Here is a 17,299-nt window from a genome sequence, read left to right on the forward strand (position 1 = left end):
CCCAACAAACGCACTATTTCCTCTTGTTTGACAAATTTTTGCTGACAACTAAAATGACCAAACTTTTTTTAAGTAGAATGTGATAAAGTACATTTACTCAAGTACAGATTTAAAGTACTTGTAGCCTACTTTACTTGAAATACTCTATTTGGATATTGTGGTCTTTTACTCATTTCTACATTCATTTGATTAATTAAATAAGATTCAAGCCAGAAAGATGATCAAAAAGGAGCAAAAGCAACAACAACAAATGTGCACAGTGGCAGAAATGTAAACAGGTTAACAGTAAGATGCTGTCATGTGACCAAAGTTTCATATTTAGGTAAACGAAGCAGTGTATTATTTATACTGTATACTATATTTTCACCTTGCTAAAACTAATGCAGTCTAATACAAAAGTCTTGAAATAAATCCTTCCTTCATGTTGATTCAACTGTATCCTCATTTCTATTGACAGGTGTTTCTATTATTTTGTCCACCACATTTATATCAATCAGTGTATCAAAAATAACAGAAACTCCTCTCGCCATAATGCAAAACAGCTACACAGCACCTCAGACTACATTCTCCAAAGATGATCATGGAGTTGAATCACATGTAGGTATTTAATGTTTCTTATTTTACAGTTTCCAGAATCAGAATCAGGTTTATCTCCAAATAGGTTTTCACAAACGGAGAAGTTAGGTTGACATGTTGATTTTGCGTGTTACACCGGTGGCCCCCTTTTTTCTGTTTTTAGTTGTACAATTATTCTTTCACATCATTTATATCATATGCATTGAATGTGTTGTAATTCTTTTATGTTGTTCATTCCGTACACATGACATCAGTGGTGGGCCCTCAGGGCCAGCAAGGCCTCCTCTGCTTGACAGACAGAATCACAAAGTTATAGCTATTTTATTATTTAATCATTTTTCATAAATACACTACATGTATTCTAAATATTCTTCCCATTAGCTTACTAGCTCATTGCACAGCTACTGTCTTCCTCAGTTGCTCTGCTTCCAGTGCAGCTTGTTTTAAGTAGAGTTTAATCCAATCAGATCTCACCTCTGTGTCTCTAGGTAGAAGAGAGGCCCGAGGCCTGCAGACTCACACGTGAATCCATGTGCAGTTTTAGTAAATTGGGACGATGTTGTTGAGTGTTGTGTGAATATGCGGCTTTTACATGAATAAATGATAACCCGTAGCTGTGTCATAATGAGGTTATTAGGAGCTGGTTCAACTGTAGTAGGACGGCACTGAAGGCCCAGGTATGAAACACACGGCCCACCACTGGTAACAAGTAATGAGATGATGAAGACATGCTTTCACTTGATGGTTTAAATGTAATATTCTGAAGATATGGTTGAACATAAAACACTGGTTATCAGAAACATTGGACTCGAGGCTTCAGTTGAAGGAGGTCTTCATCGTCTCATCAGCTGTATTTTAATGTGACACTTAAACATTTGTAATCCACAAACCCTGTGACTCAACACTGGAGACATCGGTGGAGTTCCTCTTTAACACAGTTCTCCTGGGACGCTGCTTCACTTCAGAAGGACTCCAGTGAATCAGATATAAAGCTGACAGTGATCGTCTCATCTGGAGCTGCAAACTGTTTATTTCAACTCATGGCTCCGATTTATTTGTCAGTTTCCTTTGAGGTGTTCTTTCATTACAACTAGTGTGTGTGTGTGTGTGTGTGTGTGTGTGTGTGTGTGTGTGTGTGTGGTTGTGTGTGTGTGTGTGTGTGTCACATTCGAGTTGTCTTCATGAATAAAGAGCTTCTGGAGAAACACCTCAGAGTTGTGTTTCCTTCTTGTTTGTTGGAGCTTTCTTCTTCTTTCTTCACATTAAAGTGTTTTTGCTGAACTCTGCTTTGTTAAAGGTGTTTCTCAGCTTCCAGGAGCACTGAGGATGTTCAGAGACAATAAGTACATTCTATATGTATTTATGTTCTTCATCTGATCGATACATGTGATCACAGTCATGGAGCATCAGGACGTTTACACGAAGTCACGTGACGTCCTCACGTGGTTTCTCATGAGGCGTTCAAAATGCAGATACACGAACCATCCACAGGGGGCGCTGTCACACTGCTGACTTCTCTGTGAAGGTAAACACAGAGATAAACTCAGTTATTGATCATCAGAGATAAACTCAGTTATTGATCAGCAGAGATACAATATGACACATATCTCTTAGTTTGTGCAATAATCATGAATAATGATGTAATAATCATAAATAATACTATAACAATTAACAATAATACTGCAATAATCATAAATAAGACTGTCTCAGTAAAGCAGTGAGAACAAATCATGAGTTCTTTAGATCAAATTTAAACTCTAAGCTTTTATAAAGTGCTTGAACAACAATAAGTGATGAGGGGTGAAACAGAGTCTCAACGTTACCAAAGTGAGAAACAGCATCAGGTGTTCAAACATCAACAGGTGTTACATTTCTCTTCTTCAAGCAGTTTCCAGCGTCCACAGCTCTGAGTCACTTCCGGAGCACGTGGGCTGTCGGACAGAGATGACCTCATCTGATGCTTGTGTTGGAGAAGCTCTCTGACTCTCTTCCTGCTTTGCTTCTCGTTTCTCTGCCTCTTGTTTTCCTCTCAAAGCCAAACTGTGAGGTGAAATGCTGTTTCATGGAGACTCTCTCGTGTTGTGTCGTATTGTCTGTGCTGATGCTTCAGGCCTCATGTGTGCCAAGACCAGCGTGCAGGCCTGTATTGAACACCTTAAGGTGCTCACACATCAATAAAACCCCTTGTTGGATATGGAGCTCCCCTCCATCTCATTTCATCAGCAGACGCTCTGATCGCACACAGACCTGTTCAACACAACAGATAACAAGAGTCTGAGAAACTGTCCTGCTGCTCATCAAGTGCAGCTGTGAACCACTGTAGTCTGACGTCATGTGACGCCTGTGCACGTGACGTGACATCAGAGTACAAATCATGAGAGAAGACCCGAGCAGCAGGAGGTCAAACACTCCTTTCATATGAGAACAGCAGAATAAAGCCCCGCGTGTCCGTGTCTCCTTCATCCTCTCACACGCGCTCAAACAACATCACACTACTTTCACTTTCGTTCACAGCCTGAGTGGCTCACTTCTACCTAGTTACACGTGACGTCACGCTCAGCTTAAATTCCCATTGGCTCAGATGGAGGTGGAAGGCAGCGCTGCTTCTTCTCTCTCCCTCAGTTCAGTCCTGATCCTGGAGCTGAGCGGACCGGATCACTTTCTCTCTTTAATAATAGAAAGCACCAAAAGTTAAGATGCGACATTTCACTATGGAGGCGTTGATTCTGTCTCTCCTGATGATACACCTTCACGGCGCGGCAGCAGGTGAGTTCACTCTTTGTTTTATAAGTTGTGTGATTGTAAAAGAAGGAAAGCTTCGTGTCTTTACAGACTGTGTTCATCAGTTTAAGCTGCTTTTGATCGTCTTTGATGTTTAGCTCCAGGACTTCCTCGTTGACGACAGAAAATGTTGTAAACAGTCAGAAATGCTCTTAAAGTCCACGTTAGTGAATCCTGTGTGTGCAGCTCAGTGATTGGTCCCGACATGTTTCTGAGGGAGCCGCTGTGTCCTCGAGTGACTTAGTGAAAAGGACAGAAGTGAGTTATTTCTCTCACTCTGCTGTCGCTTTTATTTGGGACATTATTTCATAATATCAGCAGCATTCAGAGCGAAACGGTGTGAACGCGCTTAAAGCTCAGACGTCAGCATGACGCAGCGCAGCAACAGTCCGACACCAGTCCGATGAGTAAAGAGCATGAAACATGACGTCACAACAGCACTATATTTAGTGCTCTTTTCTATTTCAATATGTAACTTGTTGGTGTTTTATGTAGAATGTGTGCTGCGGTTCATTCAGTGCTGTTTACAATGACTGTTATTGTATCAACGATGTCAATATTTAGTGTTAGTTATTGTCATTCAGTAGACACAATGAACATATTCATACAGTCAGGAAACACGTCAGCACATTTCATCTCTCAGGCTGCTGTGGAGGTTTGGGACTTTTACTTTGAAACAACGAGTCAGTTGATGGTTGTTTTCCTGCTGAAGACAAACTACTTCCTGCTTTGTTGCTGTAATATTTAATATCGTTCACTAATAAACTCAATCACTGACACTTGATGCGTTCCTCATGAATCATCTTGTTCTTCAGTCTCTTCAGTGTTCACTCCTTAAACAAGATGTAAAGTGTCATCTGTCACTAAATAAAACATATTTCATGATTGAAAAGGAAGAAGAAGAAAATCATATTACATATCAGCCTCTCATAGTGAATCAATAACAAACACAGATTTAGAGAATAACATGTGCACTCATAAAACACATAATCCATGACAACCTCCTGAACATGGATATTAAGCTCATGTGGTGTATTGTGTGACCTCTACATATTGTCTAAATATTGAAGCCATTCCTCAGATAATGACGACATTTGACTCCACACACTGACACACACATCAGGTTAACACTGACTTTAGCTGGTTGGGTCAGATTACATCACACTGAGGCAGGGTAGGAAATTTACATATTTTTAGGGGGCAATTTTTGCCCCCACTGACTCCAGGGGCATTTTCAAAAAATTGGGGGCACTTTTTGAAACTTGTGAAATAACATTTAACCTTTGTTCAAAATAATAAATATACTTATTTAGGCTTACAGTATATGAGCAGGTGTCATCAAATGGCAATAATAAGACTATTAGCAGTAGTCTACAGATTCAAAGTGTTTTCTTAGATTTTTTAAACAAAAAACAAACATAAATCAGACAATAATATTCAATTTTATTCTTATTTCTTTGTGTTTATTTATTATTATTACATTTTTTAAACAACCATTAACAATTATGAAGTCAACGATGCCTTGATTACATATACATCAGTCATTGTGTGGAATTATTGAGAAAGATATTTTTATAGCACCTTAAAAATTAAAAAAATGTGCCATTTGAAGGTACAAATTCAGTTCAGAGTTGTTGCTTAGTAAATATCTTAATTGACTGTCAGTCAGGTATTATTCATTAGCAACCCTCAAATCAAAGAATAAAGACACTTTACACACAATTTAGGTGTATTTTCCCTTTAACTCACGAGATGCAGGTAGCATGTTTTATACTTAATGTGAATATAATTAATTTAATCTAATTTCCATTATGCAATATGTATACTTTGTTGGCATCTTATTCTGAAAACCGGATGTTCGTCTGAAGAAACCGGATGTTGTCTCACGTTAATCTTTCCGTTAACTTTCAAAGTCCTTCGCTCGCTCCCGATCTGCGCCGTTTGAATGAGTTTACCGTGAATGTCAGCATATAGGAGCACTAACATGTGAGTGTCTGAGTTGACCTCAGTCACAGGTCTGATGAATTTATTTATTCGTTTAGAAAGTTCGGGGCATTGTTTGCCCCTCTCCTAGTGATATCAGGGGCAAAACTATATTTCTTAGGGGCAGTTTCGCCCTTTGCCCTCGTGTATTTCCGACGCTGCACTGAGGCCGTTCAGTGGAGCTGGACTGATAAATCACACCTGGATATTATTTGTGGATACGAGCTTATTGCAGATATTTGGGTAAATACATATTGGCTGATGAGTCAGAAGACATTATTGTCATTTATTGTCATTTCTGTGAGACATCCTGTGAACAGAGAAGTCAGACTGGTGTGTACAGTAATGTGTGTTTCAGTCCTTTTATGTGAGTTGTCAGTGGAAGTGAAATGTTTGCTGTGATGAGTTCTATTTGTTAGAGAGTCGCTGACGTCAGTAGAGCAGAAGAAAGCCGTCAGTACGTGATGAGCGACGTGTCATCAGAACAGAGAGCTGCTCACCTCACCTCATGTGTTTTCATGTGTTTACAGGAAATGAAATGTGTTGCACCAGAGTGAGCTTCCTGTCACTCCTGGTCCTGTAACAACTGCATGATCTAAACATGTGACTTGTTTCATATTTCATCTCAGAACAGTTTTTAAAACATCAGAAATATTAAAGTACACATTTATTTCTGTGTGTGTTGAGTGCTCAGCAGATATTATTAGCATGTATTTATTGTTCTGTAGTTCTTTTTGATTCTGTGAGCAGCAGAACAACATTGTTCAGTGATTTATTAAAGCGTGATATCTAAACTGTAAATGATGACTTTATCTTTTGTTCCAGTGATTCACTCTCTGAAGTATTTCCACACTGCGTCCTCTGGAGTCACAAACTTCCCAGAGTTTGTGTCTGTTGGGTTGGTTGATGACGTTGAGATTACTCACTATGACAGTAACACCAGGAGATATGAACCCAAACAGGACTGGATGAGCAGACTCACAGAAGATGATCCTCAGTACTGGCAGCAACAGACTGAGGTCTGTATGGTTAACCAGCAGGTCTACAAAGCCGACATTGAAACAGCAAAGCAGCGCTTCAACCAAACTGGAGGTTTGTTTATGTTTCACACATTTTGTTGATATTGTCATCCTGTATTTTAGTAAACAGATGACACACACACACACACACACACACACACACACACACACACACACACACACACACACACACACACAGCTTCTCTTGGCTGAAACACAGTGTGACTCAGCAGAAACATGACTGACACTGAGTCGACTGGATGCTGCTGTACTCCACTGATACAGTGATTGTGTCCATCCCATAATGAGCAGCAGAGGTCATGAGCACCTTCTCTCCACTGGGTTAGATCAGAAGAACTCTACTGAAGTGCCCACAGTGAGTTGGTCCATGAGAAGTGTGCTGCAGGAAGCTGTTGATCACAGAGCGTTGACAGCACACAGCTGGTAGAGGAACATGACGGCTGCTTCCTCAAAGTAGGGAGCAGGACTGTGAACGGGACGCAGGCTGCTTCTGCTGGGTCCTCTCCTGAGAGGAGGAGCAGCATGTTTTAATAGAGCTGGCTGACAGGACCACATGGTGCATGTCTCATTCAGACCACAGGGTTCACTCCACAGTGTCCCATAATACTCTATACATGTAGAGACAGAACTACAGATGAGTGAACTTCACTTCACCACGATGTGTTTATGTCTTAATAAACATCTTCAGTGATGAAACTAGTTATGAATTTGTTTAGTTAAACAAATGAATTGGCTCCATTTATGATAATCAGATAATAATTTAAGTCTTTAATTACAGAAATAAGTCAAACATGTTGTAGTTCAGGTTTCTCAGTGTGAGACTTTGTTCCTTTTCTCTGATTGATGTCGTTCTGAATGAAATACTGTTCAGTGTTCAGACTGAAGAAGCACTTTAAAGAGTTCATCAGACGCTCTGAACTTAACGGGCGAGTTCACACTTTACTGACATTTTACACTGTAAACTATTTATGGTTCATTAAAAATAGTCATTACATAATCAGCAAAGACGAGAATAATTAGTTTGAGCCCTAAATATGGAGAATAATACAGAGTAGAGTCCTTTAACTTCACTCTGGTGTGTTTATGTCTTAATAAACATACATAGTGTTAGAATAAGGAATCTATTAGTTTAACAGAAATGAATTGACTTAAATGTTGATCATCAGATGATCACTCAAGTCTTTCATCAAGAAAACATGTCAAACATTTTCTCGTTCCAGTTTCTCAAATATGAGAAAGTTCTGCTTTTCTCTGATTAATATCATTTCATATTAAATATTGTTCAGACTAAAGAATCAATCTGAAGATTTCACCTCATCCTCTCACAACTTGACGGACATTTTCACGAGTTTCTGACATTTTAAAATATTTAATAATAAACATATGTGTTAAATAACAAATGAAGACACACCCCCTTCATCAGTGGAGACAGACTGTGACCTCTCTCTCTCTCTCTCTCTCTCTCTCAGGTGTCCACATTTTCCAGTTGATGGTTGGCTGTGAATGGGATGATGAGACCAATGAGATCAAAGGTTTTCTTCAGCATGGTTATGATGGAGAAGACTTCATATCATTTGACCTGCAGACAGAGACATGGATCGCTCCAAAACAACAGGCTGTCATCACCAAACACAAGTGGGATAATAACAGAGCTCTGATAGCACAGGACAAGAACTACCTGACTCAGGAGTGTCCTGAGTGGGTGAAGAAGTATGTGAACTACGGGAGGAGCTCTCTGATGAGAACAGGTAGAATCACATGACCTGATGTAGTTTCATGAAGCTTCTGTTGTTTCTGACCAACAGTCACATTACAACACATGTCAGCCACATACAGAGAGCTGCTGTGTCTCACACCTTTCTCCTCCCTCACCTCTCTTCCTCTCTCTGCCTCCTTCTCTCCTTCACCACATTTCCTCCCTCACACTCATCACCCCTCTGTCCCTCCGTCCTCTCTCTCTCTTTGTCTCTGAACTGTTTCTGTCTGTCTCAGTTTCTCTCTCTGTCTCTTTGCTCTGTCTTTCTCACACTCACTGTCCTCCCTTTCTAATCATCTCACCTCTTCATCTGTTTGTCTCTCCCTTCTTTCATCAATTCAACCTCAATGACATTTATTTGCATACATATATATATATATTTATATATATATATATAAATATATATATATATATATAAATATATATATATATATATATATATATATATTTATATATATATATATAAATATATATATATATATATATAAATATATATATATATATAGTGTGTGTGTGTTACCAAGGCATTTAAAACACATTCCATCCAACATGAATGATGATATGAATACACAGTAAATAATACTACTAAAGAACCTATAACCTGTCTCTCTCTCTTCCCTCTCCAGAGCGTCCCTCAGTGTCTCTCCTCCAGAAGACGTCCTCCTCTCCAGTCAGCTGCCACGCTACAGGTTTCTACCCTGACAGAGCCGCACTGTTCTGGAGGAAAGATGAAAAGGACTTGGGCTTGGTCCGCGGAGAGATCCTCCCCAACCACGATGGATCCTTCCAGATGAGCGCTGACCTGGAACTGTCATCAGTCCCAGCTGAAGACTGGAGGAGGTACGACTGTGTGTTCCAGCTGTCTGGTGTGGAGGACATCTTCACCAGCCTGGACGGAAAGGTGATCAGGACCAACGAAGGTGAGACTGAGATCAGGTGTGATGAAGGTGGGAAGCACACCTTTAGTTTACTGGAACAGTTTGTGTGTTTTTATGAGGACGGGAAGTTTAGTTTAGTTAAATTCTTTTGTTGTCAGTTTCTTTCTTCTAGTTTTTATTTGTAGTCTATAATTTTAAAGCTTAGATCAGAATTAAACCAACGCAAGAGCCTCTGGACCAGAACGATGAACACTGTTTACTGAGCTGTGATTAATATAGAAATGTATCAATCTTTGGTTTCTTTCTGTTTTTTAAATAAGTTATTTTTAACCACCTTTGAAAATACATTTTAGTTTTTAAATCGTAACTAATACAAAGAGTTTCCTTCAGACGGTGTGTAACTCTTTAATGTGTAACCACAGGTCAGAGATTGTAGAAACTGTAGTGACTGAACTACTGGTGACTTTTAGAAGACGAATAGACAGAAGTATGAAACACCTGGAGGAATGTTTCTATCAGTACATCAGTCACAATAAAGTTTATTCAAAGTGTGCCGACAGTCAGAAAGGAGTTTGAATACGTTTGTCAGAAGTTGTCGTTGTTGTCACGGGGTGTGGTGGAGGACTCAAAAACAGACATATGCAGATTCAGTGAGAAACGGGTTTTAATGAGTACAGAACAAAACAGGAATCGTTACCGGAATACAACAGGGAGTCCAAGGACGAGACAAGTTAGGCAGACTGGGAAACCGGAAACTGGACGAACCAAACGAGAGGGTAGACGAGATGGCAATGATCTGGCAAGAAGTGACTGAGAGGCAGGAGTTTATATAGTGGCTTGAACAGGTGAGGGGAGTTGTGCTGATGAGGAGGGAGGCTGACAGGTAGAGTGAGGAGGGTGTGGAGCTCCACAAAGACACAGAACACAGAAGACAAAGCCTAGTCGTGTCAAAAACCAACATATGGGACAGAAAGCAACACAAACATACAGCTGAACAGAGAGAACACAGCTGGACGAGATCAACAAGCAGAGATACAGTCATCGTGTACAGACCAGATAAAGAAAGGACAGACAGACGGTGTGTGTGTTCAGGACTGTGGTCTGCTTGATGAATGGATGTTCTCCTCTTCTAACCTGCTTCATCTCTTCAGGTTGTGACTATTTTATTGTTGTTTTCTGCTCAACAGAGAAGCCCGCTGACATGACCTTCATCATCATCATCATCATCGCTGCAGTGGCTCTTCTTGCTCTCGTCATCGCTGTGGGTGGAGTCATGGTTTACAGGAAGAGGAAAGGTGAGAGACCCGAACACAGACGTTAGTATTTGATTAGTGTTTCATTAGTGTTTCATTAGTGTTTCATTAGTGTTTCATTAGTATTTCATTAGTATTTCATTAGTGTTTCATTAGTGTTTCATTAGTATTTCATTAGTGTTTCATTAGTGTTTCATTAGTATTTCATTAGTATTTCATTAGTGTTTCATTAGTGTTTCATTAGTGTTTCATTAGTATTTCATTAGTGTTTCATTAGTGTTTCATTAGTGTTTCATTAGTATTTCATTAGTATTTCATTAGTGTTTCATTAGTGTTTCATTAGTGTTTCATTAGTATTTCATTAGTGTTTCATTAGTGTTTCATTAGTGTTTCATTAGTGTTTCATTAGTGTTTCATTAGTATTTCATTAGTATTTCATTAGTGTTTCATTAGTGTTTCATTAGTGTTTCATTAGTGTTTCATTAGTGTTTCATTAGTGTTTCATTAGTGTTTCATTAGTGTTTCATTAGTATTTCATTAGTGTTTCATTAGTGTTTCATTAGTGTTTCATTAGTATTTCATTAGTGTTTCATTAGTATTTCATTAGTGTTTCATTAGTGTTTCATTAGTGTTTCATTAGTATTTCATTAGTGTTTCATTAGTATTTCATTAGTATTTCATTAGTGTTTCATTAGTGTTTCATTAGTATTTCATTAGTATTTCATTAGTGTTTCATTAGTGTTTCATTAGTGTTTCATTAGTGTTTCATTAGTATTTCATTAGTGTTTCATTAGTGTTTCATTAGTGTTTCATTAGTGTTTCATTAGTGTTTCATTAGTGTTTCATTAGTGTTTCATTAGTATTTCATTAGTATTTCATTAGTGTTTCATTAGTGTTTCATTAGTGTTTCATTAGTGTTTCATTAGTATTTCATTAGTGTTTCATTAGTGTTTCATTAGTGTTTCATTAGTGTTTCATTAGTGTTTCATTAGTATTTCATTAGTATTTCATTAGTGTTTCATTAGTGTTTCATTAGTGTTTCATTAGTGTTTCATTAGTGTTTCATTAGTGTTTCATTAGTGTTTCATTAGTGTTTCATTAGTATTTCATTAGTGTTTCATTAGTATTTCATTAGTGTTTCATTAGTGTTTCATTAGTGTTTCATTAGTATTTGGATTTTCGGCATTTTCTTCAGAATGTGACAGAGAAGCAAACTTCAACAGTCAGCGGTAATGTCATGATGACATGACTAGAAGAGCCAAATTCATATTTTATATTTAACATTCATTTCTATTGATGTTATTTCATCATATTTGCTTTTATTCTTCATAATATATTATATCTGCAGTTTTATAGAATCGACGAACACTTCAAGGTCGCTCGTTGTTTTCTACTTATTCTTTTAGACTGTTGATAAAAGTAATTTGGACTTTTGGGGGAAAAAATGAATAAAAAACAGTATTTTTGTAATTAGAATAATGTCAGTTTTTTCATCCATATTTATTTTTAAAGGCTCAGATGATGAATAAAACCTCTTTCATCTCCTAGAGGAGTCAGAGTGAGCGGTGTGCTTAGGATCACTAAGTTACAGGTTTACTCTGTGGAGCTGCTTTTGCCTCCTCCAGTGATGACAGCGTGATGATGTCAGAGAGAAGTGAAGTCAGAGAAGTGATGTCTTCATCAGTGGGAGGGGCTAGAAGAGGGGATCCTCTCCACTGGCAGGAAGCTGTTACAACACATTCTGACATGTTGGCTCTGGAGAACTAAAATGTCGTCTTTGCTTTTTATTTCAGCCAAATGCCCTCCGACCTCTGACACCAGCTCTGAGCTCTCTGAGAAGCTGAACCCTGCACCTAAATGCTGAAGTCAGCGCCCTGCACACAGTGAGTTGCTTCATACGGGACATGAACTATTCACAGCTGCTGTTAAACTAAGCTGCTCTAAACTATGAGCAGAAGAAGCTCCTGTGATTGGTTCTCTATCCGCTGTAGAAGCTCTGGGACACGTTGTCGCTGTAAAGAACATCTTTGACTTCTTCCACAACAAAGGAGAAGCTGCTTCATTTGATGTGAAGTGAGATTATTAAGAGAAAGACACAGATGAGTTCAGAAAGCTTCACATCAGCAGCTCAGATAAAGTCTCAAATATCAACCTTTACAAACACAGTGACACCAATTTATCAGATGAAAATAAGCAGTTATGACTTCATAAGCATGATGGTTAAATATTACAAAAGGTAATACTTATATGAGTGAGTCATGAATATTTGATGTCTCAATGATTCTGTAAATATGTGTCTTTGTTCTGATTGAAACATTTGTGGTAAATGATTTAGTTTTCTCTTTGATGTATTTGTTTTCTTTTTGTCTCTTCAGGTTTATGGATAAATATTTCACTGGATCAAGAAGTGGTGCCACCACACTCTCCTCCATGAAGTGTGGGGCGACTGAGGCAAAGTGGAGAGCAGGGCCGTCCTTCAATCAGAGGATCGGTTGTTTGAGCAATTTTTAAGCCCAACAATTGCTCCCGTAGCTGTGCCTACGGTGTAGAATTGTGATATAATCTGAATTGTAAGTCGCTTTGGATAAAAGCGTCTGCTAAATGTAATGTAATTCATCAGTTATTCATATCATAAAGTGATTGAATCTAGCTGTAGATGCTCATCGATTGGAATACAAAGAAAACACATTTGAAAACTATGAGCAAACATCAACAGCAGTGCAGTGAGCTCTCGTATGTCCTGAAGATGAGACAAACTGGACCAATTTCAGGAGCTTGCCGATGGTAATCTGGCTCAAGCACAGCAGCGACAAAAGAAGAGTTATGATAAAGCTTCTAAGGGGAGAGTTTTCCAGGAGGGCCAGAAAGTTATTTTATTGCTGCCAACGTCTGACAGTGGTCTCCTTGCCAAGTGGCAGGGGCCATACAAGACTACAAAAAAGGCTGGCCCTGTTACGTATGAACTCTTTTTACCAGACCGTCGGAAAAAGCATCAAGTCTTTCACGTAAACCTTCTAAAAGAGTGGGTAGACCAACCAGAGCAGTCTTTAACCATGTGGGCACGCACAGTTGTTGATGAGGAAGAACTTCAGGAGCAGTATTTTCCCACTTTAACTGAGACTCCAGTGTTTCCAGATCTAAGTCATCTTACGGCAGAAAAACGCTGGGAACTACAGGCCCACATGCAAAAAGGGTCTTCAGTCTAAAGCCAGGTTGTACAAACCTCATTGACCATTAAATTCGTCTGCATTCACCAGAACAGCGGCCAATCAGGGACACCACCTGCCGCATTCCAGCCAGACTTGTTCCAGGACTGAAGCGAGACGTGGAGGAGATGCTGGCTACAGGAATCATCGAGCCTTCTCGTAGTGAGTGGTGTAGCCCTGTGGTGTTGGTTCCAAAGAAGGATGACCCTAAGCTGAGATTCTGTGTTAACTTTTCAAAGTTAAATGCTGTGTCTGCCTTTGATTCCTATCCAATGCCAAGGGTTGATGAACTGATTGAGTGCTTGGGAAATGCCAACTTCCTAACAACCCTTGACCTGTGTAAAGGGTACTGGCAAGTGCCCTTAACTGAATCTGCGAAGCACTTAACAACATTCAGGGTTCCCAGCGGCCTGTTCAGATTCAGAATGATGCCCTTTGGTTTACACGGTGCACCGGCAATATTTCAAAGATTGGTTGATGAAGTTTTGAGAGGAGCGGAGGACTACGCAGCAGCGTACATTGATGACATCGTTATCTTCAGCCGGACCTGGGAGGAGCATGTTCGACATCTTGCTGATGTCTTTCAACGCATCCACAGTGCTGGTCTGGTCATCAATGCCAAGAAGTATCACATTGCTAAGCCAGAGGTCCAGTACCTCGGTTATGTGATTGGAGGTGGAGGCATCCGTCCTCAGGTAGGAAAGGTTGAGGCGATTGCAGCTTCACAACCACCTAACACCAAGAGGAGGCTGCGATCATTCTTGGGGTTAGTAGGTTGGTATCGCAGACTTATTCCGAACTTTTCATCAAGATCTGCAGTACTAACTGACATGACTCGTAAATCCAGCCCAATAAAGGTTAAATGGACTCATGAAAGTGAGAATGCTTTCAAGGACTTGAAAAACTGTGTGTCAAGAACCGGTTTTGCAGTGTCCAGATTTCACTCTTCCCTTTACTGTCCAGACAGGTGCTTCTGGAGTAGGTCTCAAAGTGGGTGAGAAGACACCATTTGACCTCATATTACATTCATCTATAAACCTGACCATGCTTGTCAATTGTTTGTTTACCACCCACCTTGTGTTCCAGAGACTAAAGGGGGAGGCACCCAACCATTTCCTCTATTTATACACTGGATGATGTCATCCGTGATGTCATTGGGTCAGACCAAGTATGGGGGGGCGGAGTAGAGTATGTACAGGTAGATTTGTAGGTTAGTTATGATCTGTTTTACATTATTGTGAGTGTATAGCAAATTGTAAACCATATAAAATTGTTGGCTACCTAAAGGGGTGCAGTAAGGTATAAATTTTGTCTGTTAACTATTGGAGTCAGTTATTGGTGTCACCTGCACTCATGGTAGGAACTACATCCTGCTGATAGAAGGCTCTATATAAGGAGATGACTTTGACTGAACAGGGGAGAAAGAATGATCAGTGTGTAGCTGTGTGCATGTGATTGTTACTTTATGATGAGTTGAGTTTTATTCAGTTAAGTTAAACGTTTGTTTTGTTTGTATATATGTTTGGTTACACGTGTAGCAGGGACTTTTGTAAATAAAACACCTTTTTGTTATCGGAACAAAGTCTCTCGTGTCTGCCTCCTTCCACTTCAGAAGCCACTCCGGTCAGGCTTCACCACAATTTAACATCAGTGGTGACGTTAAATGATTTGGATCGTTTAGTTTCAATTTAACAAAATGTAATTTCCTCTGATGAGATGTTCTTAAATCAAACGAGGAAGATTATTGTTGGAGATCTTCAGAACAATGAAAGCATCACAGCACTCTGCACACACAAAGATGTGTGTTCATCTGAAACAAATCCTCCATATTTACACTTTAATGCTTCTGCTGTTGGCTTTCTGGTTAAATCAATGTTGGTAACACAAATGTAAATTCACACACACACACACACACACTGGTAGGGTCTGGTGATATGAAGACATAAAGCTTGAGATCAGAGATCTTTGTCAACCAGTAGAGTTTCTTCTCTTTTCATACTGAGGAAGTCGTTCTCTGGTTCTCTGGTTGGGTTCCATCACTGGGGGAAACGCTGCAAATCAATCGGCAGCATCCAGAAACACGCTGCGGGAACCAGACGCCCGGAGTCTCCCGTAGGTGTCGGTGTCATGGTTTCCTATCTGTGTCTCTGCTGCTGGTAAACTGGACTCCAGCTCTCTCCCAGTGTGGACTGGGATTGACTCCAGTCCCCGTCCACTCTCAGCAGGATGACACACATTTATTTTACACTTGTGTAAATAGTTTGTTTGTATATTTCCTTTTTTTTCTAGCAGCAGGTCAAAGTAAAGAATCATTTATGTCTCTGCGTGTTTTCTTCAATAATCAAGAGGATGTTTATTGTTTCATCTCATGTTTTGATCTGATGTGAAACATTATTTTATGTAAATGAAGGCTTCTAGTTTCTAAAGGGCAGTGAGATGTTTGAAGCTTCTCAGCTGATAGAAATCTTCTTCAATAGATTTCCTGATAGTATTTTGGGACGAGGAAGGGTGTTGGCTTTACAATGAATGTTAATGAAGCGGCTCTATTTCATTCCTTTTCTACTTTTGTTTTGCTTTTCAATAAAGTGCCCAAAACTCCAAATGTCTGAGTCTCTCTGTGATTCAGCAGATATGCTTATGCTTATTAACACGACATATTCTTTGTGACTAAACCTTTTAAAAGCAGAAGCGCACACAGGTATGACACTAATAAAGTTTATCATCTAGCATGCATATAACCTGATTTATGATGCTGAAATAAGGACGTTGTGTGTTTGTAGACATTGAGCAGTAATGTGTAATATCACTTTCATTCTTGTTTTCTGTTCAGTAAGACTTAAATGTCTCTTTTTAAGATCCACACATATAATAACTGTTTTTATGTAGCAGCCCTATGAATATTATATTCACTGTTCTCATAGAGCACTGATGAACGTGACCCCCACCTGTAGATGTTAGGTGATGAAGAGGGAAAGGTAGGGGAACCACATCCAGTAGAAACATCAGTGTATTCACAGACACACAGCTCACTTCAATCATTACTTCTCATCAGTTACTAACGTGGAGTTTAGCTTTAATATCTGTTTAAAAGAAACATAATCAATGGACAGATTTGATGAATATTTTGGATTTGACCACCACAGACGTTCTCAAGTGTTTATGAACCCAACGGATGACTTTGACTATAATTTAATTTGCTTTGAATTCTGAGGAAATTCTTTCTTTTTAGAGACAATTGTCTTTGAGGATTCAGAGAGAAAACGTCATTTAAAGGAGGAAGAATGTAACAAGTAATGAGATGATGAAGACGTGCTTTCACTTGATGGTTTAAATGTAATATTCTGAAGATATGGTTGAACATAAAACACTGGTTATCAGAAACATTGGACTCGAGGCTTCAGTTGAAGGAGGTCTTCATCGTCTCATCAGCTGTATTTTAATGTGACACTTAAACATTTGTAATCCACAAACCCTGTGACTCAACACTGGAGACATCGGTGGAGTTCCTCTTTAACACAGTTCTCCTGGGACGCTGCTTCACTTCAGAAGGACTCCAGTGAATCAGATATAAAGCTGACAGTGATCGTCTCATCTGGAGCTGCAAACTGTTTATTTCAACTCATGGCTCCGATTTATTTGTCAGTTTCCTTTGAGGTGTTCTTTCATTACAACTAGTGTGTGTGTGTGTGTGTGTGTGTGTGTGTGTGTGTGTGTGTGTGTGTGTGTGTGTGTGTGTGTGTGTGTCACATTCGAGTTGTCTTCATGAATAAAGAGCTTCGGGAGAAACACCTCAGAGTTGTGTTTCCTTCTTGTTTGTTGGAGCTTT

At 39.4% G+C, this 17,299-nt stretch overlaps 1 protein-coding gene and 1 long non-coding RNA gene across 2 annotated transcripts; one reads left to right on the forward strand and one right to left on the reverse strand.

Moving 5' to 3' along the window:
* Window positions 1–586: 586 nt before the first annotated feature.
* Window positions 587–3,682, reverse strand: LOC142956795 (uncharacterized). Its single transcript, XR_012956054.1, has 2 exons — window positions 2,400–3,682; window positions 587–2,093 (listed from the first exon to the last, which is right to left on the reverse strand). It is a non-coding gene; the product is annotated as an uncharacterized LOC142956795 (long non-coding RNA).
* LOC142956793 (major histocompatibility complex class I-related protein 1-like) lies at window positions 3,181–16,075 on the forward strand. The gene is made up of 7 exons (XM_076098537.1): window positions 3,181–3,342; window positions 6,166–6,432; window positions 7,850–8,128; window positions 8,763–9,056; window positions 10,202–10,309; window positions 12,061–12,150; window positions 12,643–16,075. The coding sequence occupies exons 1-6, from the start codon at window positions 3,273–3,275 to the stop codon at window positions 12,129–12,131; spliced, it is 1,089 nt and encodes a 362-aa protein (XP_075954652.1). The 5' UTR covers window positions 3,181–3,272; the 3' UTR covers window positions 12,132–12,150; window positions 12,643–16,075.
* Window positions 16,076–17,299: the final 1,224 nt, after the last annotated feature.

This window comes from Anarhichas minor, unplaced genomic scaffold (assembly GCF_050575085.1).
Source record: "Anarhichas minor isolate MPS153535 unplaced genomic scaffold, ASM5057508v1 ptg000024l, whole genome shotgun sequence".
NCBI classification, from domain to species: Eukaryota; Metazoa; Chordata; class Actinopteri; order Perciformes; family Anarhichadidae; genus Anarhichas; species Anarhichas minor.